At 43.3% G+C, this 27,878-nt stretch overlaps 3 protein-coding genes across 11 annotated transcripts in view; all 3 read right to left on the bottom strand.

Moving 5' to 3' along the window:
• LOC111851202 (rho guanine nucleotide exchange factor TIAM2-like) overlaps positions 1–5,070 on the bottom strand; it is a 58,072-nt gene extending 53,002 nt beyond the window's left edge. Inside the window, exon 1 of the mRNA XM_072702901.1 lies at positions 4,936–5,070. The gene's annotated coding sequence lies outside the window, so the exon portion shown is untranslated. The remainder of the gene's footprint in view (positions 1–4,935) is intronic.
• On the bottom strand, positions 4,518–19,641 carry LOC111851199 (SR-related and CTD-associated factor 8-like). Of its 9 annotated transcripts, none has more exons than XM_023825887.2 (20): positions 18,569–19,641; positions 18,398–18,442; positions 17,500–17,583; positions 14,177–14,221; positions 13,895–14,056; positions 13,353–13,545; positions 12,184–12,302; positions 11,819–12,051; positions 11,557–11,650; positions 10,326–10,412; positions 10,085–10,200; positions 9,766–9,959; positions 8,531–8,631; positions 7,251–7,364; positions 6,994–7,150; positions 6,759–6,892; positions 6,536–6,611; positions 6,361–6,420; positions 5,973–6,116; positions 4,518–5,740 (listed from the first exon to the last, which is right to left on the bottom strand). In XM_023825887.2, exons 1-20 carry the CDS (start codon positions 18,596–18,598, stop codon positions 5,124–5,126), a joined length of 2,805 nt encoding a protein of 934 aa, XP_023681655.2. In that variant the 5' UTR covers positions 18,599–19,641; the 3' UTR covers positions 4,518–5,123. The 9 variants fall into 9 exon arrangements, with proteins under 9 accessions (XP_023681655.2, XP_023681657.2, XP_023681659.2 ...); XM_023825889.2 differs by having other exon boundaries at positions 5,973–6,113; XM_023825891.2 differs by having other exon boundaries at positions 10,097–10,200.
• Positions 19,642–19,780: 139 nt separating this feature from the next.
• cnksr3 (cnksr family member 3) overlaps positions 19,781–27,878 on the bottom strand; it is a 50,708-nt gene continuing 42,610 nt past the window's right edge. Inside the window, exons 15-22 of the mRNA XM_023825899.2 lie at positions 26,680–26,846; positions 25,342–25,415; positions 23,397–23,468; positions 23,105–23,166; positions 22,817–22,875; positions 22,017–22,242; positions 20,865–21,052; positions 19,781–20,059 (exon numbers count right to left, since the gene is read on the bottom strand). Of these exons, the coding sequence (XP_023681667.2) occupies positions 19,868–20,059; positions 20,865–21,052; positions 22,017–22,242; positions 22,817–22,875; positions 23,105–23,166; positions 23,397–23,468; positions 25,342–25,415; positions 26,680–26,846 (1,040 nt within the window). The 3' untranslated portion in view covers positions 19,781–19,867. The remainder of the gene's footprint in view (positions 20,060–20,864; positions 21,053–22,016; positions 22,243–22,816; positions 22,876–23,104; positions 23,167–23,396; positions 23,469–25,341; positions 25,416–26,679; positions 26,847–27,878) is intronic.

Raw genomic sequence — 27,878 nt, 5'->3', positions numbered from 1 at the left:
CATTTCAATATTGTTGTGTTAATAGGTAAAAATATTGCTATATGGCCCGATCGGGGATAACGTAAATTTTGTGGGGAAGTTGCGATCGTGTCAGTTTAGGGAGTTACGCAGAATCTTGCCATTTTCGAGTTAGCTAGAAGGCGGCCATTGTAAACCACTAGGACTACTTCAAGATGCGGCACGTCCTTTAAACGTGGAAGGACATGAGATATCAGAAATCGCTCGTCTCTTTAACCTGCGTGATATGGATCGTTGAAAAGATCCGGCGGCATTAACGTTTGTTAAGCGTGCGCAGTGTATAACAAAATCGGCAGGAACTGCCTAAGAAATACCCGGCCATCCGGGACCGTGATGATTTTTGTGTTGTGTGCCTAATATATATAGGATGCCAACATTACTTTGAAAAGTTTATTCCAACCCCCCACACTCCTCTTTGTGTTAAGACACAGTCTTTGTTCGCTACTCTAGCAGTCAGCATGTGCAGCAGTCTGGTGCTCTACCCCTTCCTTGAGCTGCTATTGTCTTTCTCTGCAGTCTTGGCATCTGGCCGCAGGAGCAGGATGTCACAGGCTGATCATCTGATGTGTGGTGGTACTCGCACCCCGGCCCCTCTGGCCCTCGGCTCAGCCATTCTGGGCGGCCTTTTGGTTACCTCCCCATCACAGCCCACTAATTACATCTCTGCATAAACAAGATGCACTGGATGATGTTTCCAAACAAAACGCAGCAATGGCGATGAGCCTCATAAACGCCAACGCATGGAAAGGCCGGGAATATGAGGCAGATGGGGGTGGCTGGAGGAGACCATGTCCAGAACATTAAACACAGGCCAGCAGGTAGATCTGGCCTCTGATGGGCTGCATGGTGCTACCTGTTCTGAGGGCATTTTGGGATGGAGCCCAAGGACTTTGCATCGCAACTACAGCTTTCTAATGTTCAGGAAGAATGACGCTGCTAAAGCTGCCCTCATTCATAGGCTTACGATGGTGCAGTGTAATGGCAGCATGAATAGCCATTGTAAGGACTCCAAGACACAGCTGGTAACTTGCATGGTTCTTTCATCTCTGCTTTATGTTGGAGTAAACGTCTCTCCGCAGTTTCACTATGAGGGACTCTACAAAATGAAAACAGGCTTTTATGTCAGTGTGCAGCACCGGTCCCTGTGTTTTGCCTGGGAAGATCAGGGCCTGTTGCATCATTACCGAGTGACTCGTATTAATGACCGTGCTATTAATGACCGTCTGATTCTCAAAAGGGGCTCTATAAGAAATTAACAAAGATGTGTCAAGGGGATCACATTAGGCACCCAGTCAAGGCTTTTGAGTATAACACAGGGAACCCCAAGTAAGATTAACAAACCCAAATGGAATGAAGGGAAACTCCTCAGTGTCATAGTACAGCCGACTCCTTCTCGGTTCCAAGAGGCACATTCGCTTTTAATAAACGTCTATTTCCTTTTTTGTACCGATTCACTCAAGACACTGGACACCTTTTCTTGGTGCCATTGGTTTTCGTATAGCATGCTGCGCCCATGTAATGTAGGGTAATGTAGTCAAAAGGTCAAATCTTGCAGAACATAAATGAGTTACAAAGGATTTTTATGAATTATATCTTTTCAATCCCACAGTGTATTATTGGAATGTTACTGTTTGGCTCCAATTTATTCTCAGTGGGTGTTTTGTAATGTTATGTCATTGGATGATGCCATCCAACATGTGACACTCTAGAGCTGTTCTTCAAAGATGAAGGCATCACTGCAGCTGTAGATGTCTATGAATAAGCATTAGCAGATGACACCTGCAAATTAATTACACTGACTTCCAGTGTCACAGTTCATAACTGTCTGGGTGCCCAGCTGGTCATTAATCAACAAATCCAAGATTAATGGTATGTATTAATGAAAAGCCAAGGTTATGACGGTATAGAATAGTTTATACTGGTGTCCATAAGATGTTTTTAATCTAGTTTGTTCCAGCAAGGTGTAGTGTGAGAGCAAAAACTATTTTAAATTTGCATTTACGAAAACCACAGCCATGTTTGTGATGTGAGCTCCTTTGTCCCGTTTGCCTAATTTGAACACACACACACACACACACACACACCCCTGACCTTCACTGGGTCTCTGGGACAGTGGATGAAGGGTGCTGTTGATTTCTGAAGCAGGTGCTGATTTGGCTGGTTGCAAAGAAAAGAATGGTTGTTTATTTCTCCATGGTAAGACCTAAAAATGAGGTGTGTTCGAAAGCGGTTCATTCATACAGTGAAATGATATAAACACATTAAAATGTGTTTAACATGATATGTTTTCTTTCCCATAAAAATACACTAATAAAAATGTACCTGAGAATTTAATTGTGCCTGTGCCAATGAATACAATGTGAACACTGTCACTATAATCCCTTAAGGAATCCAAACAATTTCATAGCTTGCACACATCCAAGTACACTGTATAAATGTGAACTTCATATATACTGTATATTTCTCTTTTTGAAAACTGCATATTCCAGTTTTAAAAGATATGTTGTATAAAGTGGTCATGGACATGCCCAAACATGAATGAAGGGCTCCCAAACACAAATCTCAAAACCTAGCAAAATCAAAAGGTTTCAAAAGGTATGCTCAACAAATGCTATCAGCCAGGGTTGGACTGACACTGACTTCCCACAGTGATGGACGTAAATGCCACACCCTGCACCTGATTTCAGGTCAGTGTCATTATCCTTCACACCATTTCCATGACTGGCTCCAAGAGGCTGCCTGGCCAGCTGCACATAGGCCTCAGTACCTTACTGACATGATCTTCCTGTAAATTTTCCTTCCTGAAATTCTCTGACCTCCGAATTTCAACACATCAGAAGCAGAGAACTTCCTTCAACCTGAGAATGAAAGCGGGACAACTCCTTTGTACACTAACATTGTTTGTGTTCTCTTTTGCTTTGAATCACTTACAGCTGTGATTCTTAACAGATGTAAGACCTGCAGATATGAACAAAATACCTGTCTAGTGAAATTCAATGTCCCAAAAAAGCCCTACACTGCCATCTAGTGGGCCTCCATGGAACTTCTCATAGTTAAACATCACCCAACTTAGGACAGGGTTAGCGACCTTCTGCAATACAATGTCTTCCATAGCACAGCAGTGATGCTCATAGAACTGCATCCCTTGGCAGGCCACATGCACACGCTGCCTAAACCCCCAGCCTTTTTATACTGAGTAACATTCATAGGCACCTGAGCATTCGGCCTCCATACTGTTAAACTAATAACAGTTACAGTGACTTTTACCAGAATCCAGAGGATTATAGTGACATTTAATAGGCTGCGTTTCAAATACAGTGGAAACCGCTTATATCGATCACGGTTATAGTGATCAACCGCTTACATGGCTCAAAAAGCTTAGGACAGAATTATTCCTATACAAATAATTAAAAAATATACTTATAGTAATCAAAAAGTCCGCTTAGAGTGTTCATTTTGGGTGTTTTTAAACATAACATGGAAAAAATTTAAACTGCGTTTTTCTTTACTTTGATTGCCCTACCTTGCCTTGTGGTAACCTGCCTGCTTCTGGCTATCTACCTGAGGCTACCTGCCGTGTGCATGCAAAGCATGACAGGAAAAAAAGTCGCACTCAAAGCTTATGATATACCGGCAAAGACAAGCCACCGAGATGCAGCAGTGAAACTACAATAAGTGCTTTGAGACAATATTGTGAAAATCCATTCATCCATTTGCCAAACTGTTTATCCTTTTTGGGTCGCAGGGGGTCCAGAGCCTATCCCGGAAGCTACAGGCACGAGGCAGGGAACAACCCTGGATGGGGGGCCAGCCCATCACAGGGCACACTCACACACCATTCACTCACACACCATTCACTCACACACCATTCACTCACACACCATTCACTCACACACGCACACCTATGGGCAATTTAGTAACTGCAATTAGTCTCAGCATGTCTTTGGACTGTGGGGGGAAACTGGAGTACCTGGAGGAAACACATTGTGAAAATGCGCTGTTTAAATAAAATTTAAATGAGTATTATGTATAATACTGTACTGTATTAAAGCATATTTGAATTATACACAGTTCAGTAATTTAATTTGTACAGTACTGCAATTTGAATGGCATTTCAAACAGCTGTACTGTATTTTGAAATCGTCAATAAAATTAAGTAAATAGTGACGCTGTCCATTTTATTACCTTAAACTCATGTAATGTACAAATGTCAATTAGATGGTAATCTGCCTGAGAAAGAAAAATATCGGTTATCATCTGCTTATAGCGATCAATTTCACCCAGATGTGATCATTATAAGTGGTTTCCATTGTAGTTATTTTAGCTAATTAGAATCATACAACCATGTTAATGGACCAAACTATGAAGCAGCCGTTTTGACAATTAACCTCTCCAGGTACCGAGCTCAAACATATTTTCTGAATTATACCCTGACTGGATGACAAGTTTAAAAAAAATATTTTATAAGCAATATACATCAGAACACAGCCCCTTCTCAATTATCATTTTACTAACCTTTTTGTAAAAATAATACAGTCTTGATGGGGATGACATAGTTTAATCTTTAAACTGAAATGCAGCACCATTCTGACCGTAAATCACAATATAAATGAGGAATGCATTTTCTCTACAAAGAGCAGGAACTCAGCGAACTTCAGGAAATATAAAAAATGGAGAAATGGCCACAAGGCGGCAGTGTTTGATATCACACCTCGTTTTAAACAGCCCCATTATTCCATAAATATCAGACAAAGTATGTCATTGCTCACTTTTGAATTACATTTTTTTTTGCTATTAACCTCAGTGACAGTGACGTGCCATTTAATCCAGAGGATCAACAAAAACATAAACAAATGAGCATTCAGGAGGAGAGGTCACTCTTTCACCTATTTTAAGCATCAGAATATTGGTGTTTACCTACTGAATGATGGCTGCGCCTCCTTAGTGGCTACACCTGCTTCCAGTCACTGCGGGCCTCCGCTTCCTGGCTGTTTTCCCGGGGGGATAAAGTCGCTCCTCTGACTACTCCACTCGTCAGGTTCTGTTCTCCCCCTACATGCTGGGGTCTCTATCATCCTTGCTTGATCCAGCTCCCATTCTCTGTCCTACAAGCTTTCTGAGTTATCATCCCCCTCTGGTCCTGTTCTGGGCAGGCAGCTGTCAGGCCCAAGCTGTCGAGCCACCAGACCTCTGGCCGGCCATCTTCCTCCTCCTCGCCTTCCTCCCCTGGTTCCATCTTCAGACCATTTTGGGACATAACAGTAAGGATGTGGGTGGCAGCTCTGAAAGCCTCTGGGCCCCACCCAGGGAGATCGTCCCATCTCCAGCATTTCTAAGTTTTCCCTGGGGGGTCCCGGCCAGTGCTTCCTCCAGTCTCCCAGGAAGGGGCTCCCACTGTGGAGGTTTGCAGGCGGCATGACGCGGGCCCTGAAAAGGGGCGGGCGGTGTCCCCAAATCGCGCTGTCAATGGGCACCACGTCAGGACTGGCTGGCCGAATGCCTGGCCAACAGCTGGGCCTCCTAGACCCTCTTGGCACACTGAGGGGGGCAGGGCTGGGCACGCGCAGCTGCGGGGGTTGGAGTGGCCATCGGCTCACCCCTGGTGGGCCCACCGTACGCTGGGCCCTGGGCACCTTCGAGAGGCCCATGTTTGCCTGCTGCAGGAACACTGACGGACGTGAGCCTAGGAGTCCCACACTGTACCGTGCGGAGGCCGGCACCCCTGAGCAGGGACAGACAGGACAGCACAAGCTTATTATTCACAGTATAGACGAAATCAACTCCCACCATCATAATTCATCCATCTCTACCTCAGCACCAAGTATGCAAGACCAGCCAAGAGAAAGGAGCCTACTTCTCTACTCAGGGTACCCGCATCAAACCCCTTTGAACCCTTGGCTGCGTCATGCAGGATTTCAGCTGGGTGCCGATAAACCACAGGGCAGCTTTGGTACCTTGCGGCGTCCCCTGCATGGCACCATTGGGCTTGACAACAGCCTGGGGACCTGAGTCCGGACAGGGGTATGAGGTTCCTGCTCCATAGACTGCAGAGTCTGTGGTGACCATGTCGACACTGTCCTGGGAGATCTTCAGGGCTGCTGGAGACCAGGGGTTTAATTGTAGAGAGAATTCAAAGCTGTAATATCTCATTTAGAATGAGGGTTAATCATTCATTTGGAATCTGGAATATATGACATGATTCCCTCTGATTATGCTGAAAAACATCCCAATTCGACAAATGCGAGGAGAGGTATTTCTAAGTACCGCTGCTGTGAAGGTTTACCTCTAAGAAACACTGCTGATCAGAGGCAGATCGGCTGACTACGCAGACGGCACACTTACAGGGCGACTTGGATAAGGGGCCAGAAGCCACTGGAGGCACCGCAGAGGCAGAATGGAGCTCTTGAACAGGACAATGGCAGGTTCTGATTTACATGTTTTAATGATGACACATCCAGCGGCATAGCAGGCCATGCAGAACAGCTGCAGACCAAAAGCAAGCCTGCTGCAGACCCACCTTGCCAGGCCTTGGGGGTGGCACAGCCCAGCCGTGGAAGACGAGCCGCAAGGCCAGAGTACGGCAATGGGGGAGCCTGCAATGATGGAAATCAGAGGCAGCATGGGCAGGGGGGCCTCCAATATACAGGCCGTCATGCATGAGAACAAGGACCGCGTGCTTTCGGCAGTCCTGCAGAGGGGAATGCGAGTGGCTCCCTGAGCGGTCAGAGCTCTGATGATACCTGCATGGGAGACTCGGCTCCAGGATCTCCAGGGCACATGGCCTGAGCGCTGCGGTGGGCTCCAGGCTCCAAGCTCATAGGGCCGTGCCCCTCAGGCTCCCGGGACGATGCCATCTGGAGGACCGACTCGCAGTCTGCCAGAAAAACACCAGCCCCAAATACAGACTCGAACGCCAGACTGAGCACAGCAGTCACATAACCACCATGTTCAGGGCCATGCAGCCGCCAGCCTCACCGCTGTCCACAGTCTCCCGGTCGATGGCGCCTCCCTGTGCCAGTCCGGCCAGGTCGTGCCAGGTAACCCTCCCCCAGGGGATGTAGGTCACCCCCAGGTCTTCATCCCACAGATGCTGATACTCCAGCTTCACCCCCCTGTTCAGAGCCCAGGAGACCTGAGCAGCAGCACATCAGTCACACAACACGATCCACATAGGGGCTACACTGCAAATGCCTCTTAGCAGTAATAAATGGAAGCAAACGGGACTCACACACCTCAGTGGCAGGGGATCCGATCTCGCGGGACCCCATACGCAGCTCCTGCAGGGCGCGGTGGGCATCCGCTCTGTGTACCATGCAGACGTGGGCACAGTCCCCAGGTGCAATAATCTGCAAGCAATCAAATACCTTCCTCTCATGCTATTTCCACCTCCTTAAACCCTCAACTTTGGAAGCAATTCAAATGAAGAAAATAACACACGTCTGATGGCCCTCTTGCGGTCTAAATGCCCGTTAGCTACATTTATGGCCCTTTTCCACTGCCACCAAGAACCAAGGTGTACAACCAAGTGGTATTTTTGCATTGCAAAAGTATGCAAGACGTGCCAGAGCCGTAACCACACTGACATGCCTACTAGCAGGGCCAAAAGCATGACCAAACTGAGCTGGCTGCATCCCCACCTGATTGCTCGATATGCACTGAGATACCAGCATTCTAGGCAGAAGGAAAAAGTATATATATTCTACATATTAAATTTTAGCAGTATCGCACAGTGATGCATTCTCAAAAACTCAGAACTGGAAAATTTCCAACCTCCTACTTAAAGTACTGAAGAACAGTGTTTGTCAAACCAGAGCCTCCACTCCCAGGGAATTGGGAGAGAGCAAAAAACGTGGACCATCTCTTTGGGTCCCTGAGGACTGGTTTGAGAAACACTACTATAAAACAGCTGAATGGAATGGATACGTAATGCAAATTTACGCAAGCTAATGTTAATTCCACAAGCGTTTGATACTTAAAATGGCGATTCTCAAAGACATGCTAGTGGAAATTAGCACACAGTAAAAAATGAGAAAAAAAATTGCATAGAGTAAATCATGATGTACACCGTGTGAACAGTAAATAAGCATCTCTTCAGTTATGCATCACTGTCGCTTTCCAAACTCAGCAACACCTTTACCGAGCCGACCCTTCTGCAGTGGAATACCGAATCGAGCTGGAACCGCGCTGTAACTAGTGTCTCGTCGCAGTATGGCTTGGGTACAGCTCAGTTCCTGTATGCCAATAGAAAAGCACTATTAGTAGAGTTATGTTGTAACTGAAATCAACTTTCTGAATGTTTTAGTTTGATCCAGTTCACTGATATTTTTGGCTTCTGGGTAATTAATGTAAGTGTACCTCTATGTTATGATTATTTCTTGTATAAATCCTACGACTGTGGGGAAAATATCTACAAAAATTCCCAAACCAGAATGTTATCCACAGCAGAATCAATGGGTCACAATGAAACCTCACAACGTCCATTTGCAGTGATGGCAAAGCAGAGCAAACTGACCTGAATGGATTCGATGGGGCCGAACTCCTCGCAGAGATTGGCGACTTCCTCCTCAGCGAGCAGGCTGCCAAGCCGTCTCACACGCAGTGTTGAACTGCACACTGAAGCAAGAGGGAAATAAAACGCTCTCTCATGGTCACTCGTAACAGACCACTAATCAGCAGGGGAACCTGCACTGTCAAAGTTATCAGTGTATCAAAAAAGTAATGTAAAAATCAATGTATGAATGATGTGCAAACTTTATTATACATGTTATTATACATAACTTTATTTATTTGACAATACATGGTCAAAATCAACTATAGAAGTGAATATTACTAATGCTAAATTCGCTGAAAAAGAAAACTGCACTCACTTGAGTACAGATATCCCGCGCTTTTCGAATGTTCACTTTACATCGCTTTTATAAAAGACCTACGTTAGCACCTTTTTCTCTAATTGGAAGAGCAACGAAAAGTGAAAATAGCATTTCACTTTTGTTTATTAAGAAGCCAACTATAGATTATAGTGTTTTGATTAATGACGGACCTCATATGATGGCAGACCATAAGATTGTAATGAAGCTGAAAAATCCCTATCACTTAGCGATGTTGCACTCAACGTAATGTCACAGCGCAGCGCATTACGTGCTTGTGGTGATGCTGGTATAGACAAACCTACTGTTATATAAAAGTATAACACACACAATTATGTACCATGCACAATACTTGATAATTATTTTACTGATTCATGCATTTACTATACTGCACTAATCGTTATTTTATTGTACATTCTTTCTACTTATAAAAAAAGTTTACTGTAGCTTGTGTGTAGTAGGGTATACCATCTAGGTTTGTGCAAGTATACTCTAGGATGTTCAACATTAAAATCGCCTAACGATGCACTACTCAGAAAGCATCAGTCGTTAAATGATGAGTGTATTGATTCAGGTGAAACTACACTGCACACACATTAGATCTGCCTGTGAGACAGTATAGACTGTGTATATATTGTATCATTCCTGCTTTTACTATGCCATTTTAGGCTTTGTGTGTTGTTTGGCATGATTTGGGTAGGTTATATTTTCAGTCTGGGAATGCACAAAAATTTCCCCCATAGAAGTTAACGGTAACTGCTTCTTCACTTACACTATTTTGGCTTACGAAAGGCCTCACAGGAACGCCCTACTTTCGTATAGTGGACACCGGTACCTTGGCTTTGACCAGAAAGATTCTGCCGCTTGCGGGGCCCCTTACCACTTAGTGTTCTTGGGCGAACTGGGGGCAGCTCTTTTTGCCGCCGCCCTCTTTCTCGCCCACGGGTGCATTGCTCACTTGAGCAGGAGCATGAAGACGTTCTACTGCATTCCCCAGGAGAAGAGGCTGACCAGTCACGGAGCTCAAATTTACAGGAGCCCGAGAAAGACCTTGACCCCCGTTTCCTTGGAGACCTGTGGCAGTAAAAAGCTGAACTTTTATTACTTTACAAATGAGGTTTATAGCCACCCCAGCTAGGAAGAACAATCAGACATGAAGGTTTGGGCCCATGATGCCCTCATCTGGAGCTGACAATGACCTAGACCACAACCTGCTCCACAACCCAGACGGCTGCCTCATGTTTCCTACGCCTTCATTCCCAGACTCCATTGTCTTCCCTTCCACAGTGCTGTGGTCCTCACATGGATCTGGATCCTTGAAGGGAGGCAAACACAGCTTAATGCTCTGGCCAGCAGACTGAGCACATGGGTGATGTTTTCAAAGATGGGTGAAGCCAAGGCTCACGGGGGGGGGGGGGGTGTGTGTCTCAGAAAGCTCACCAGCTGCTTACAGAACAGTCTACCATCAGCCTCCACTGGCTCCTGATGGATGGTTATCTCAGAAGGCACAGCCACCCCAGATGATGTCTGGAAAAGGCCAGTGCCCTGTCAAACTGTACCACGCATTGTGACCATGAAGGCATTTTCAAAGGGTGAGTGCAGGGACGGCCCCTGTAATATTACTCCAGACTAGAACAGTATTACGGAATATTCACAAGAATCACTGAGAATTCATGTGTCAAAGGGGAATTTATAGAGTAACTGCCAGCAAATTAAAGGCTACTATCACACAGCCCACAAGCAAGCTGATACTAAGGCATCTGCACTGCACTACCAGCAGAGTTTTTGCAAACAATGAGATTTTCTACTCACTTAACATTTATTAAAAATACACTTAATATTCTTTGCTAACAGATAAATTTACAGTACAGTATGTACACCATTTGAGTACCTTAAATAGCAAAAACACGTTATATCTTTGATTCAAACCAACCTCCTCTAGCAGAAAATTCAGAGCATTCTTTCTACAAGGGACATAAAATACTGCCGTTTCATGGGATGAAACAGTTTGCTAGTGCATTTAAAATTAAAGGACCGCCCAGAATTTGACTGTGCTATCAACACACAACCAGTTAATAGGAGTCAGATATGCACTGTTACATACTCTTGTTGTTATAAAGGTAACTGCTTCTTTTGGGGATATGATTCAGGTCTATAAGATTCTAACGGGTCTGGATGCTGTTCAGGCAAATTACTATTTCAATATTAGTCTAAATACTAGAACTCGTGGCCATAAGTGGAAATTAGCGGGAGAACATTTTAAAACAAATTTGAGGAAGCACTTCTTTACACAGCGTGTAGTTAGAGTATGGAATAGTCTTCCTGCTAGTGTAGTGGAAGCTAAAACCATGGGTTCCTTTAAATCAGAGCTAGATAAGATTTTAACAACTCTGAGCTATTAGTTAAGTTCTCCCCAAACGAGCTTGATGGGCCGAATGGCCTCCTCTCGTTTGTAAATTTCTTATGTTCTTAAATAAAAGAAGTTTCCTTGTCATTTTAATTTATAGTTGTTTACTAAACATTCCAATGCTTAACAAGAATAAACAAGAAGTTTATGAAATAAATGTAAAAGTGGTACAAACCTGTGGTGTGCAAAAACTTGACTGTTAGTGTAAATCTTTGAAAAGAAAAAAGGACCCCATTTCTGAGGTCAAACAGTAGCAGTTGGTACCTCAGGAGGCTGGTGATTCTGTTTGCGATCCAGGTCCCGCTTCTCAGCTGAAGAGGGGGACTGATAGACTGCTACAGGCTCCAAAATGGTTTGACTGCACAAAAGAAGAGTCCAAACATCATCACCCTGCACGGCAGACAGCAGCAGCGATTCAACAACGTGGAATTCAGGGGCACTAGGTCATTAAGGCCAAGCTATGTAAATAAGCCAGCCTGCTTTCGAGAAAGTCAGGCCAGCCATTATTATGTGCAGAGGCACTCACGGCTGGGAGGAACTCTTTCCGGCATCCTGCTTTCCAGATCCTTCTGTCGTCTCCAGCACCAGCCTGCTGACAGAGGACAGCCCACAGTCGGGGATGCTGGGCACACTGGGGTCTGTGTCCACCATGAGCTTGGAGCTCAGGGCCTGTAGCTGGACCACCAGTCCAGCATCGAGGGCCTGGAGCAGAGAACACTGGGGATTCCGCTTCCGCTGGAGCTGCAGATTCCGGACCAACTGATGGAGACGGCAGGAGCACAGACACACACACACACACATACACACAGCGTAAACAGCAGCCCAGACACTCCTGCAGAAGGGGCACCATTAACCACGGCCTGATTTCCGGCCCCAGGGAGCCCCGCCCACCTGCTGCCCCTCGGGACTCCCCAGCACGTGCCTGACGAAGGTCATGGTGTCGGCGCTGTTCATCAGCAAGGCCTGGCCCGGATAGCTCTGCTCTGCATCGGCTGGGTCGGCACCGGCTACTACAAAAAACACTGGGGCTCATTTGACCACTGAGCTGTTCAGTCTGCACCTGCTGTGTCTGGGTTATGGCGCCTCATAGTGTGTAACTGTAAGAACCAAGTCCAGTTCGACCTGCACAGCTCTCTTTTTGGGGTCTTTCTATGTGGCAGCATTTTGTGTAAGTAGGGACTGACATAACTGGTACACATGCAAACATTCACAAATTTATTTCATGCACATTTGCACTGTTAGGGCAAAAAGTTACCACACGTTCTAACTAATAGTGTAACGGTTCTGAAACTGAGACCAAAACTGTGATATAAATGTTCAATCTAGTATCTATCCCCCACAGCCTGGTGAGCTTATTATGCTGCTAATGTTACAAAACTTATTTTTCATTTCACATTAACACAACACACACAAACCACAAAACTATTCAAGTAGAAATTTGGGCAAGCTGTATATTTCGTAATTAGACATTACAGATATTTTATTGTCTTCCAACTGTGTGTCACATGATTATTTTGGTCCAAACATGAGCAATGAGCAAACAAGCCTAGCTTTTACCACAGGTTAGTTTCATTAGCTCAAGATGGTTAATAAGCCAGAAATGTTCTCCAATTTTTTTCTTAGTCACCCCCACCCACCAAAAAGAAACCCAGGGTAAGAACTGAACCGTGGCTCCAAAACAGAGGTCAGAACTGAATCATGGATTTGGAGATTGTTACAGAACTAATTTTAGCTTTTATACCATGAATGCATACTTGCATGCAGTTATGTTAATCCCGGTGTATAGCTCGCTTTCCCAGATCTTGCACTTGTTCCTGGTCACACACAAACAGCCTAGCAGCACTGGTACCCAACCTAGCAGCACCGGTACCAAGTTGGTTCCTTGACTATGCAGCCATGATGTACCATCTGCCTCACTTATATGAAAAGCGTCTGCCAGATAAATATATCTAAGATATTGAAACGCATACATAACAGGTCAACAATTGTACCTTACCCTTTTTTATGCTGTAAAGGCCATCAAGGTCATAATGGTCTCATTGTAACGTGATGTGATTCACCTGTCGGCGGGGCCCCCACAACCTGGCATGGGCTGGAGGCATCAGCGGGATCCACGCTGCTGGATGTGACGGCTGAGGCATCAGAAACCGGGGGCGAGTTCCAACCAACCACCGAGTCCAAAAGGGGCTGCGTGATGTCACTGCTGAAGACGGCGTTCTTCTGCCACAGGGTCAGGACCTTCACTATCTTACTCTGCAAAGCAGACACGCAGGTAGGCAGACACACACTGAGACACACATGCAGATATAGAACTGCAAGCATATATATGCAAAGATAGATATGCAAACACCAAGACAAACACATGCAGATGGAGATACACACAGTAGACATACAGGCAGCATTATTAGTAGATACACATTCACAGATTGGTGCCATCATAATTTATTCAAAAAGTAAATTACAGGCCAATCCTGTTTTATTAATGCCCACTGAACAGACACTGCCAGTGGAAGAAGTCACAAAGCTGGCCTTTTCAGAACCAACACAATGCCCATTCTACTGGAAAAATAAAGCACTGAAGAACGGAAACAGGAAGCGGCACCTTGTCAGCGGAGGGACAGCGCTGTAGGTCCTGAAAGGTGGCTGTGATGTTCCTGCTGAATCGTGGGCCAAACATGTCCTTCTCCTGACCAAACTGGTGCCGGGACTGACGCACGATTGAGTCTATGACATAGAGCCCTGGAACCTTGTGGTCTGGCTTACACTGAAAATCATGACAATAATGATATAATCTGTAATTAAGCAGCAGTAAGGAAATCACAATAAGCTGCGGGTGGTGAAATCACACTGAAAACTTTAGCAAAATTTGGACCGAGATACCTACTTTTTGAATAAATCTCTCCACACTCTGGACAACGTGTTTGTAGAACTGAAAGAAAAATCAGTGAATTGTTGGGATAGAAAAAAAAGAACCATATATCTTGGCTGTTCTTGGGGCCAGAAACTATGAATGTTTGTTGAATTTTCAGGAATTCCTCACACTTGCCCTGCAGACACAAACAGAGCTCAAAGGTCCCTGACAGAATATATAGGATAGGCTCTGCAAAGAGCCAGCTGTGGGAATAATGTCATACGTTACTGGCATGAGTTGGAGAATCAAGACTCAACATATACATTACAAACCCTCCCAGAGAAGATATTTGTGTTTCGGGTGAGGAGTCTCAGAAGAACCAGGAAAGCTGACTAACTTATTTCAGAAGGGGCTTTCTAAGCTGGAGGGGCATGCACCATATACCCGGCACACTTCCTTAGTCCATAGAACACAATGTACGTCTGAAGTTCCTTTAGAAAATCACCATTGACAACCATGAGTATATAATATATAAAACATAACATTCTGCAACTGGCACAAAGCAAGAACAAACCAACCACTGCAGGGTGCACGTGGAGTTGCAGTGTATTTAGGCATTCCAGCATACTTATGTTGCTTGTTTCTGCACTGTGGAAGGAAACCAAAGAATCTGCTGAAAAGCCAGGCACACACAGGGTGAACATGCAGACTCCAAACACAAAGAGGGGAGTGTGCAGCAACAGTATATCAATATAAACTTTCAGTATTGCTGAACCCTACTCAAAACACAATACGTTCACAAAAAATAATTGTATGGTTAATACTTACTGTATTATGTAAGACGATTAGGCTAAGCAACAGAGCTAACCTTTGTTTTAGCAAAGATTATTTTGACAGAGGAATCATAGAAAGTAAATTAAGCAAAATGATTAAAGTAGTGACAAAGACAGGCTAGGCTACTCCGAGAGGCTAAATGACATACATCTATGGCTAATGTCGCATTATTAAGCAAGTCCGTCAAATCCGAACATCATCTTTTAAAACGCATTTGGACTGCAGTCATTCTGTGGTGATATTTAAGTTCTGCTTTGTAAAACTGACAGACAACTGCAATTTCATTCACTCTTAATGTAAAGTGCATCCACAGAATTGATACTTTCGCTCTTTATCTGGACCATCATCCACTATGCACATCCTTCCTTCGGCCAAATAGCAGAATAATGAAGGAAATTTTTAGCTGATGCTTTTTATCCATCCACCCATCCATCCATTTTCCAACAGCTTATCCTTCTGGGTCACGGGGGGTCCGGAGCCAGTGAGAGAGCGATCTGGGCCCACTGGGCCTGTACGGAGCAGCACTGCCAATTGCTGAGAAGCACAGACACCTGCATCTGCTGTTCAACACCTACGTGCAGGTAATCCAGGCCAGTGTTTTTAAACTGCTGTGCTGCGGCACACTAGGGTGCCACCTGAAATGGCCAGGTGTGCCACCTGAAATGGTCAGGTGTGCCACGTATGTATGCAAGAATTTATGTATATGAATGTACTTTAAGTGGTTTAGAGGAAGAAAAAGTTTTGCACATAAGCAACATTTAGTTCATTTAATTGTCGATTAGGCTGTAAGCACACTGTCATGTAATCCAATGCAGATGAAAATGAGACAGCCCTACAATTAGCACCTGCTCGTATACATGTGTCTGACAATTTGCAAACTGTAGCAAAACTAAAAAATTTTAATCAAACATGTAAATGGTCATTTAATACAAAAATATATTTTGCATTCTGGCAAGTGAATGGCAGAAAGAAAATATGAAATTCACCAGTAAAACAACACATTTAAGTTGTAACAATAAGAATTATGCATTTTAATTCCCCATGTTTTAACTTGTCAATGAGGACAGATCAGCAGAATACACACACACACACACACACACACACACACACACACTTTATGACTCATTTCCTACTGTAGTACTGAAGGTAAAAAACACCGACTCAGGACTGCATGTTGACAGAAGCAGTGGTCTATTTCAGTGTTTCCCAACCCAGTCTTCGGGGAACCCCGAAGATGTTTTTGCTTCCTCTCAGCTCCCAGCACACCTGTACCAGGTACTTGGCGTTCTTGATTGGCTGGGGGCTGGGAGGGAGCAAAAATATGGACTGTCTGGGGTTCCCTGCGGACTGGGTTGGGAAACACTTGTCTATCTAGTGATGCCCCGGTATCTCCCAAACAGGATAAATAAAATTTCTGTGCTCAGTAAAGTCCAGGAAAGGTCTTTGAGGAGCTCCAGAAACTAATTATCCTTCATGAGCATAGTCATGTTGCCAGAATAAAAAAAGTGAAAACCCACAGCCTTTTTCACCAGGACTGTATGCGAGATACTCCCATACACTCTTCCTACACGATTTTCCGGCAAATAATCCTGGAAAAACTTCTGAATTACCAGAGAATAGATAATGCATCTGGATCCTCCATGGACACTGAGATAGCCTTTCCTGAATGAGAGTAATGGATGAACACTGAGCTGTTCCCAGCCCACATGCTGCACTGTTTGCTAAGGTCCAGTCACAGCTTGGGAGCAGCACCACACTGAGCAGAAATTCTTAACATCTTTTATGTAGATCCAACTGTCCCATTAAAAATCTAATACTAAGACTCCCATGACAAGCATAAAACTGCAAACATGCATCCCCTACTGCATTAAGACACTGCCATTAAGTCAAACTCAGTTTCTCTCATTCCAAGAATGCAGGACTCCTGTATAGCTGATTGAAGTTTGCAGAAATCTTAAGTTGGAGATTCATGGGACGAAAACTCAAATTCATGCTGAAAAGAGTAAACCTAAAGGGTATTAGCTGAGCAAGCTCTGTAGTTTGACAAGGCCTAGGGTTAACATGCTTAGTGAGATGAAAAAGAGGACGCTCCGTTGCTCACTAAATGCCACAAATATAAAATGTTTAAGTGAGGTAAACTTCTGGAAAGTTTCTGGAAGCTCATGTCACTCGTGACACGTAGGGGTGTGCATACGGTTTCATTTTTAAAGCAGACGTCTGCATGACCAGTGCGATGATACTGAGCAGCTGCAATACAGCGAAAATTGGTGCCTTTTCCTTCACTTGGTGCCCCCACTGTAACTTGCAAAACTGGGTCATATGGGTTGCAATGCTAAACCCAGAAAAGCCATCGATTTCTGAAAAACTGCCCGGACGCCCAAAAAGACAATGTGTCTGGGGAAAGCCGGATGTATGGTAATCCTAACAAGGCCTGTGCGACAGCGTCTCACTTTCTAAAACATTTTGTATTTCATTATCCCCTCCCTGTTACCTCAGGTCCGGGCACAAATCTGCCTACAAACCTTCTTGGCCTTTAAAGCCATCTTGGTTATTTTGGTCATCTTTGTTTTGGAGATTGGAGGCCTATGCTCATTCAGCGAATATAGCTGAAAGACAAGAAATATTTATATAAATAACACAATAAATCAGAAAAACTTCATGCAGTAGTCAAAATGATCAGTTCAGTTATGACATTTTGTTTAAATTTCAAAACAAATAAAATTTATTTGCTAGTCATTCATATTACTGTAAAACTTTCAATTACAGTTAGTGTTTGAAAGTGATACTTAAACGTGAGTCACAAACAGGTGCCAAACATATAGCCTTGAAGTGGGAAATAGGGGTCTCGGTGATTTTTTTTTTTTTTTAACTAAAAGAACACTGCACGTTCACGTTAAGTTTCTTCTTTCTTCATAACTAAGTGCCCGTAATTTAGGGGACAAGCCTCCCTGAAGATCCCTTCCGCCTTAGTTAGGCGTTTCTCCATCGCTATTTTTCCCACTTCAGAAAACGGAAACGCGTACCAATCGTATATTTCAATTACATTTTAAAGTGTAAACCTTGCATCGACTGAAAAATGACGACGTGAGTTACACATAATAATGCTATAAGAAAAACGGCAGCGCTTTTGGGAAATAAAATCCCTCAAAATAAAGGTAATTTTATTTATTACTTAACATATCTGATTCTTATCTACTTAATTGACTATAAACTGCGAAATTACACAGGCTATACCGTTTTTTCATGTAACATCTGAATGGAAGTATGCCCTAATTTATGTTTTTACATTCTGGTTAATTTGAAGTCTATAGTTCATTAACATTTAGCTCAATATATAGTAAAAAAAAAATGGGAAGAAAATGTGCAAATACTTCGTTCTAATGTGCTGTTTGGTGTAAACTTATTTAAAAGATATCTTACTAAATCATCAGCCTTTTCGTGTCTGGTTTTCACCGACGTGCGACCCTTTCCCACAAAAAAAAAATCACAACTTTACCACAAACTAATTAAGCACTGCAATGTGCATAATATACCACGTGCTTAAAACGGTCAAAACACTTTTTCGTATAAACCGACATAGAAAATACAAACCTCGCACTTAAATGCTTCGACGGTTTCCATGGTGTGTATTTCACCTGAGGAACAGCTACCAATAGATTAATTACTTCGGAACCTACAGAGCTGCTCACCGCCTGAGGCGGACTTGCAAGCAGGCCAATATGGCGACTAATAGATTAGAGAAGAAATACCCAATGCGGCAATGCCCCCGTGTGGCTAAAGCAGATATTACAATCTAATGCGTCCGTAGTACCGACTTGGTGCAGTATGTAGAACTCAAGAGAATAATCCAATCAGTCGTTGAATGTAAATCTGTAAACTTTTAAGAGTATGAATTTGTATTTTTAATATCATCTGTGCGATTTAGGTGGTCATAGTAGTTAGTCACACCCCAATATAAGGATAATGATGATTAATCAAATATGGGTTTTATTAAAAGATCGCAATTGTCCAACATGTACTAAACTATATAATGGCAATAGATCTATTTATACATATGTTTATAAATACAAAACATAGTTGATTAGCATCTTGTTCTTCAGTTATAAAGAACAAACATATAAACACAAGGATGAAACAAATCCTCTAATTGCTTCAGAGCTTATTATTAGATCCCATGTTTAGATGAGGGATGTCAGACTGCAATCCTGGGGGGCCGGAGCCCTGTGCAGCTTAGTTCTTTCCCTGTTCCACCACAAATGATTCAGCTCAAGAGCTCTGTGGTAATCAGGACAGGGGGGTGCAAGGAGTTGAATCAGGTGTTAAATGAAGGGAAACCCAAAAATGTGCAAGGCTTGTTGTATATATTTGTGCCTTGTCTGCAGGCTTGACATTTTTTACACGGATGTGTTTAATGCAATTTATGCACAAATTAATTTCCATAACAGATGCATATTCTGTCACATTACATGAGCATGAAAAAGGCGTAGGACAGTAAAAATAACATATAGTGGTCACCCTATGGTCTGTGCTAAATTACTGTGAGTCTGTCGCAGCAATAATACAATTTACTTTGTTAACTTCTGTGCATTAAATCTAGACATCAAACATCTAAATGACGAACTCTGAAGAGTTTTGGGTCCCAGTCCCCCGAGGGTCATTGGAAAATGACTACTGCTGAGTAATGAGAGTAATACTGCGGTCCAAATGCTAATTTGAAACAAGTCATCAAGGTCTGCATATTTCAGATGGAATTTCTATTAAACAGTTTCTATAAAAACAAGATAGGCGCAGTGGACCGAGAGGTACGGTATTCTTAAGTGTTTATTATCCGCTACAGATGGCAGTTGACAACAGGCAACAAGCTTGCTGACACATGCGCGGACGCGCTGCTCATTTCACACCTTCATTCTGATGTATGGTTAACTTATCAGCTGCTGTTATCTGTTTGCTAGTTTCTGCTAGTGGTCTGCAAATCTCCTGCAGAAGCACTGAATTAGCGTCCTTCCATTGCCTGTACTGTGTAGTGGTCAGACACGGCTCTGCCAGCACCTGGTCAATGATCACAAGGTCAGCCTCTTTCCCCTGTAGCACAAACAAAGCAAGAACGGCTTAAGTAAAGTTCTAATGTAAACTTTTTAAATAGAGAATCATGGCAAAATATTTGTCAGACAATATATTACATGAAAATAATTGTGATTTATACAATAGCTTAATGCCAAAATACACATATATTTATGAGGGAGCCATTGCATAGTGCAGATACACTAACTGGCCAAAAGTATGTGTACATTCCTTCCAATTATTGAGTTCTGCTGTTTCAGCTACACCCATTGCTGAAAGGTGCATGAAGAGAATGACATGCTATCTCCATAGACAAACAGTGGTAGTAGAATGGGTCGTACTGAAGAGCTCTGACCGTAGCACCATTCTGTTGCAACAAATCTGCTCATCTGGTTTCTACCCTATTACACCAGCCCCATTCAACTGTTGGTTCTATTAACGTAACGGGGAAGTGTCTAGGATCAACCATAGCTCAGCCATGAAGAGACAGGCCACACAAGCTGAAAGCGTGGGACCACAGAGTGCTGTAGCTCATGGCACATAAATATCACCTTTCCTTGGTTGAGACACTAGCTACAGGGTCTCAGATTGCCTCAGAAAGTACCGTCAACGCAAGAACTGTTTATTGGGAGCTGTATGAACTGAATATCCATGGCCGAGTTGCTATATGTGATGCCCAGTATCAGCTTAATTAGTGCCAAGCATGTCATCATTGGACCGTGGAGCAGGGGAAATGCTTTTGGCCAGAAAGTGCACTTCTTTGGTTTGGCACAGTATGTAACTGCTGGTCTAAGTTCAGATCCCACTGTGTTCTTGGTGAAGATACCTTAAGTGTGCTTCTCAGCGCCCTACAGTGGTGGAGCTTCTCATTGAGGGTGTTGTTTTTGCAGCGTCTGATGAAGGAACTTCTGAAGTCTCTTTCAGTCAGGGGCTTCTGCTCGCCAGTGGGGTACAGGCTAGCTTGCTTCAACTGGACGTACAGTCTTTCCATTTCATCAGGGACTTCTTTGAACTCTGAAAAAGACATATATGGTTGCAGGGGAGATTAAGTGATATGTTGCAATCACCTTGCTTTCATTTTCTTTACATTGCGTGCAAGAAAGACAAAGACACTACAAGAGAAACTATCAATGTTAATCCTACACAACTAGAGTTGATGGAAGCAAAGCACTATGATTTATAAACTTGCATTCTCAATTCTACTGATGCATGCATAAATGGTGTCAGTCCTCAACATGCGACAATAGGTGCTCCCCATAGCGCTTATACAATAGAAACCATTAATTGGAAATAATTAGAAACCTTTCGGGGTTGCGCGGTGGTGCAGTTAGCATTGCTGCCTCTCACCTCTGGGGTTGGAGCCTATCTCAGGCAGCATGATTATAACTCAGGGACCCCTCCAGACAGTCCGTGTTTTTGCTCTCCTCCAGCTCCCATTAGAACTTGATCATTATTGTGCTGTGGTTTGTTTCAGACAATGATCTCAATCACATTTTAGATTATCGCACCCAGAATCTGTGATTTGGCTTTTAGCTTTTTGTTTGCCAAAATGGCTTCCTCACATTTGCCTTTGTGTGAGGCCCAGCCCATCCTTGGCCTCCGCCATAACAGCTGACACCTCCCTGTCCCGTCCCCCCCGGAAATCTGAGCTCAGTGCTGTCCTCTGATTATCTTATTTTAATCAGTATCCATTTGCCAGAGGGAAGACCAGTGTCAGTGCCAGAACACATCTGACAGGGGGCACGGGCAGAGGGGGTGGTGGTGACAGTAAAAGTTGATTGGGGGGGGGTGTCAGGTAAGTAAATAATCCGTAGCCACGGCCCTGGGAAAGTCTTATTTCATCATAGTTTTATGATGAACAGGTGGCATTTGTTGGGGCACAATGGCTCATTTGGGCCCACAAATGCTCCCCCATGACGCCAACCCTGGGGAAGACATGTGACTTTTGCTAGGAGAGTATGCAGAGTTACATGCTCACCCTGGGCCGGATCCCTGACCTGCACGGCTGTCGAGGACACGCATACAAGAGGGCAGCTCGTGGCACTTGTCTGCACAGCAATGGCATCGTCTGAGTTCCTGTAGGCCTGCGTCATGCTGTTAAGCCACGAATTCCGTTTGATTGGGGATGCTGTGGAGTTCTGCATCGCCGTGGCAACAACCGTGTCCTCACTAGGTGTGTCCTTGCCATGAGAAGCGGGCCCTTCCTGGTGATGAATACACATGAAGTACACATACAGTAATGTAAAAGTCTTAAGAACTGACTATTTGTCTGGGTACTACTTAAATGTATATTTGCTCAGAAAAAAACCAAAATTCAATAAAACAACAGGGATCCTGCAACTATTACTGCTTGGGCCCCTGCAAATTAACTTTAATTCTGATGTCTTGTTTGATGACTAGAAGAACTTCACTGCGGTTCCCAGACCGTTTTACACCAAAATGAAAATCATTTTAACATAATTTTCTTTCACTGCCTAAGACTTTTGCACAGTGCTGCTTGTACAGCATTTCTTGACCATCATGGTACAGTTTCTTTGAATACTTTAGACTCCTGGGTATGACAAAATCTACGTCCAGCGCTGTACTCAGTGCATGCTCCTTATCTCATGGTACAGTGAATCGGCTGTTTTAACAAGCCAGACATTCAAACACACAGATTATAATAGGAGTGTTACTGTCACAATTCAGTGTTCATGGGTTAAAGCTGCAAAGCCTTTCAGAAAATGTTTGTGTGATAGTCTGAGTGAAAATGACTGGACTAACGTTACCAGCACTCACAGAGCCTGCCTGTTCCACATCTGTCCCTTCCTCATGGTCACTCTCTTCACTGTAACATTCTAGAAAGAATTACAGGGACAGGACACCACACGCAGTGTCAGGATATTCATAGAAATGTAAGTTGCCAGCTCCTGGAAACTGAGGAACATGAGGCGTGCTTCGTATCAAGTTTATTTCTCACAAGTTAACGTGGAACTGTGCAGACTTAACGATAGATAGATAGATAGATTAGATAGATAGATAGATAGATAGATAGATAGATAGATAGATAGATAGATAGATAGATACCTTCTGTGTTTGTATTTGAAGGGGCATTTTGCTGGGACACCTGCGCAAGTTTTCTTAACCATCTGTAGGACAGAGACATCATTCAGAACCAACATCCCATATTTGTGCACCAGTGTTTTAAGAGGTTTTTTCCTCCGTCTGTAAACTTATAAAGAGTGATACAGTACTTGCTTTTGATCTACAATTTTCTTGGTTTCAGTCCTTACGCTCATAGATAGGCAGAACATGACTTGAGGGTCTGTATCGTACAATCGCATGCCTGTATGTAACACTCTGCCCCAGCTTTTCTCACTTGTTCATCCCTGTAGCGTTGTCAGCGGCGAAGTACAGAGTCTTGAGGTGTGGGTTGCTGGCCTTCATTGCACTGTAATGAAAGGCCGACAGTGAGACAGGGAGGCACAGCTGATATAGACCTCAGAGGCAGGCAGGTCACTATTGGATCTATAACGATATAAAGGTTGGGGGGCCTAGTGTGAGGCAATAAAACCAACTCATTCATTCATCTGACCCTGTTGAGGATCACAGTGAGCCTGGGGTCAAAACGCAGGGCATATGGATGCCTAATCAGTGCAGGGTGCACACACACACACACATACACACACACACACACACACCCACATGCACACACACACAGACTGTGGGTGAGATTCCTGCCCCTAGCCCAATGTGCCATGATGCCCTTAAAACACAGTCAGAAAGTAGCAAATAACTTCACTTAAAGGTAACAGAACATATCCACCTATTCATCCATTATGTAGTGTCTACGATCAATATGGAAATAGCAGTTAATAAAAATAAGTCACAGACTGTGTGACCAAGGTGGATGGGACTAACTGGAGCCATTTAAAAGTGAAAGAAGAAAAGTGTGCTTGTGATTTTTAAAGACATCTGAAGACACTTCCTCCTTCTTTGTGCTAAATGGCAGAGCTATAGGCACGATTTGAGTCACTAAACCTTTGAAAATGGTCCTTTATTTGTCATTTGCACAAGTACAGCTACATTGGAATGCTTCTTTCCACACACTGGGGTTGGGCAGATAATTGATATTATCAATAAATACAGTGTTTTTTTCCTTATTTATTTTAAAAAAAAAAGTGTGTAAAGAATTTTCATTGTTAGTTACAACTGATTTTGTTTACACTGGGTCAAACTGCATTATCAGATTTAAAAACAAATACACAAAATATCCTTGTTTCCTCGGCTGTTCTGTGATAAGCATACCCCGCCAAAATGATGGCGCACACAGCTAAACCCAGGTAAAGTATACATGTTTGTATTTCGCACTAAAAATGGGTAAACTGCTTACTGTTAGATGTGGCAGATATTTTTATTATTAAACTCCATACTTGGTTATACAATAATGACCACTGTTGGTGTGCTGTTTATTTGGGCAATATTTCCTGCTTCTGTTTCAAATGAAAGAAGTAATAGGTGAAAAAAGAATTGTATTGTAATTGTATCTTAAGTAGTTTTTGCATTTGTGTTATGAGTATAAACAAAAGGGCTTTCACATGCCTTGTGCCCTGTGACTGACATTTTACAGAAAAACATGTGAACCAAATATTGTAAATTATAGGCTGTAGAGCTCTGTGTTAAGGGCATTTCTCACTAACAACATTACCTATGTATTGCGTGAAACCAAAATGCAAAATAGGCTATATGAACATATTCTCAGTGATAAGTGTTTAGATATTATCGATAATCTAGATATTTTTTGCCGCAATAATTGATAAAGCAAATTAAGAAATCAGCCCAATCCTAATACATACACATTTATAGTCTACAGGTCAGCACTTGGGTCCAAGTGCAGGCTCAGCCATTTATCTGGCCATCTGGAGCTGAGGGGGAGTGGCAGTAAGGGCCTTATGTGAGGGCCCAACAGTGGCATCAGTTTGCCAACCACAGGACCCGAACCAGCAACCTTCTGATAGCGGTGATGGAATGCTAACCCAGTGGGCCAAATGCTGCCAAAAACGCGACACAGCATGGACTGACAATCTGACTCAGGCCTTACTGTAGCAGGAAAGAGTTTTTCCACTGAACCATCAACCCTTCACCAGCTGTCCCTTCTGACTGCCGTTCAGTGGGGCTGGTTTCTCTGTAGGCGCATGTGACTCACTGATGACAGAGGATACGCCAAGCCGTCAGAAGTGTGCAGCCACCCACTACGTCCCCATTTTTGACCACAGGCTATTAAAAGCACCTCAGATGAAAGCATACATGACTGACACACTTACTGCTTTCTCTTGCACTCTGAGGCTTGTTCAATCGTGAATTCCGCTACATTTATGTATCCCATAGCTTTCTCAGCCTAGGCGACAGAAAGTGGACAAAGTCATATAGAGGACATAGAAGTTAATGTTTTCTTACAGATGCATTCATATAATATACCATGAGCTTAATATTTTTTACCTTATCTTTTATCTTTATCTTATCTACTAAGATATCCGCCACCGGTGTGTGAATATGAGTGTGGATGGGTGAATGTGAGGCATAACTGTAAAGCGCTTTGGTACTCGTAAGAGTAGTTAAAAGCGCTATATAAATGCAGTCCATTTACCATTTACCATTTTACTACCCCTGTTATAACTAGGGGTGTAAATCAGAAGCTTTTCATGATATGAGTTGATTCAATTCAGTAATACATGATCAATATTTTTACAACAGTGAGATTTTACTGGAATTTATTGGAATTCAAAAAGACTTAACAATACATGTTCAATTGTTCTTTTTAACAACTGAATATTTTGAAAAAGCACCACACAAAGTGCTTTAAAATAAAGACACCATCATGTCTGCACAAAAACATTGTCTGTAATTATACTTTAACAACAAAAACAATTTTTTGACTTGTATAGCTTATTCTCTGAAAATGTAGGAACATAAGAGTACCAAAATTACACAAAATATACTGTAATATATTGGTCTCTATTCTCTACTAAGGCATCTTGATTGCTTTGTGTGAGAGATTTTTTCACAGTTTTTTTGGCAGTGTTTTGCCTTATCGTCATAGCTTAATGATATGAATCAATTTTTATTAATTGAGACTATTAAATGTTTTTGTGGCTTTACAATCAATACATTGATTAGAATTGATCAATTGTTACACCCCTAGTTATCTCTGTTTCCTACCTTATTTATGCAGTCTGTTCGATTAATGGGGCTGACTCAAAGCCATCGAAAGCTGCATCATCACTTATCCGTCTTTCTAATGCCCATTCTGACCATGATGGCAGCCCCGGGTGTTTCTCAATATGCGTACTTGACCATACTTGTGTTCTCGTATACCCAATTTACATCATCTTCCATCGCCAAAGACCAGTTCCAATACTAATAACGGAATTACAGAGGATGGCAAAATCCCCAGATGTTGTTCTTGCCCTGTCCCAAATATCAAAGGTGATAGTTGCATCCTCACTAAACGAGACCAATCCCATGATTCATTGCACTCCAAGTTCATTCTTGGGAGGCAAGTTAGCAAGACTGATCTTGCCTAGACCACAAGTACGGTCTTTGCGTTCATGGTATTGAGAAACACCCTCTGTTTAGTTTTCCCCAAGACCGGTCTAACTCACCGTTGGCTCTGTGTACCAGTAAAGCAAGGTCTGCTTCAGTACAAACCAGTATTTCCTCCACTTGATTCCCAGAAAGGCCTTCACCTCCCTCTTCTTGTGGAGCCAGCCCTGGCACTCGGTGACACCCAGCTCTTTAACAGAGATCTTCCTTCGACTCATAGTTCTGTCTACACAGCAAGGTACTGCTTTTAGAGGGCATGCTGAAGCTGTGGAAGCTGTACCTAAGGCTGTAGAACTGTCTTTCTCACACGCTCCAGGGGAGACTTCAGGTTTTTCTAGCCCACACCTTGGTTACGCAAGTCCTTATTTGCTTAACGACTCAGTTCATGGAGTTTCCATGTTAATCACTGAGCTTCTAATGAAAATGTACTTTTTCTAAGCTGACCATGAGAACAGTACTTCTGGGGGTCTGATATGGAGACTCAGGCAGCATGCATTTCATATGTTTATACATCACAAAAATAAACAGAAACAGAACATATTTCACATCATATGAACCATCAGCATCATGCAAGAATCACGTCAAAACATTGCAGTAACAGCTTACCCCCCCCCCCCCTTTGAGCCCTTTAGCCACTCACATGGTGATTTGTAAAATTAATCATTTTGGGTCATGAGGGGGGGGGGGCTGCAGATAGCCCTAAGGCTCCATACTGCCAGCATTGCTGCTCTTTGTTGTGGAGCTTCTATGTTCTTCTGAAGTTGGTTTCTCTTTCTAAATATGTGGTGTGAGTGATTCGGTGTCTCTGACTGGTCCGTCGTGCCTGATGTGTGAGTGAGGCTCTGCCCTGTGCTGGCCAGGCTCTTTATCTAGAGAGTGCCCTGTTCCTCGTGTCCTGTGCTTCCATACTTACCGCAACCCAAATGAGCAGCCTCAGGAGATGGATGCAGCCACTGTACTGCCCATTAATATTACCCCCTCATAATCATACATGCTTGCATTACTCAAACTTACTTGGAGTATCAGCTACAGGTTTGACTTCTCAGTGACTCATGTATACATACAAGAACAAGATCTTTGCAGTAACACCAGCACTCATCTTTTAGAAACCCAACAGGCTCTGTTTTCATAGACTTTGTGCTCTTTTCAGGCTTCCTACAGACCTCAAAATACAGCCACATGTATACACTAGCAGTTCAGTGTAAACCTAAAAACAGCTCCTTCCCAGAGAGAATGAAGACCTGAGACAGGAGTATCT

The sequence above is a fragment of the Paramormyrops kingsleyae genome, chromosome 19 (assembly GCF_048594095.1).
Source record: "Paramormyrops kingsleyae isolate MSU_618 chromosome 19, PKINGS_0.4, whole genome shotgun sequence".
NCBI lineage: Eukaryota > Metazoa > Chordata > Actinopteri > Osteoglossiformes > Mormyridae > Paramormyrops > Paramormyrops kingsleyae.
Note: the sequence above shows the minus strand (reverse complement) of the source record. Positions and strands in the feature narration are given on the sequence as shown.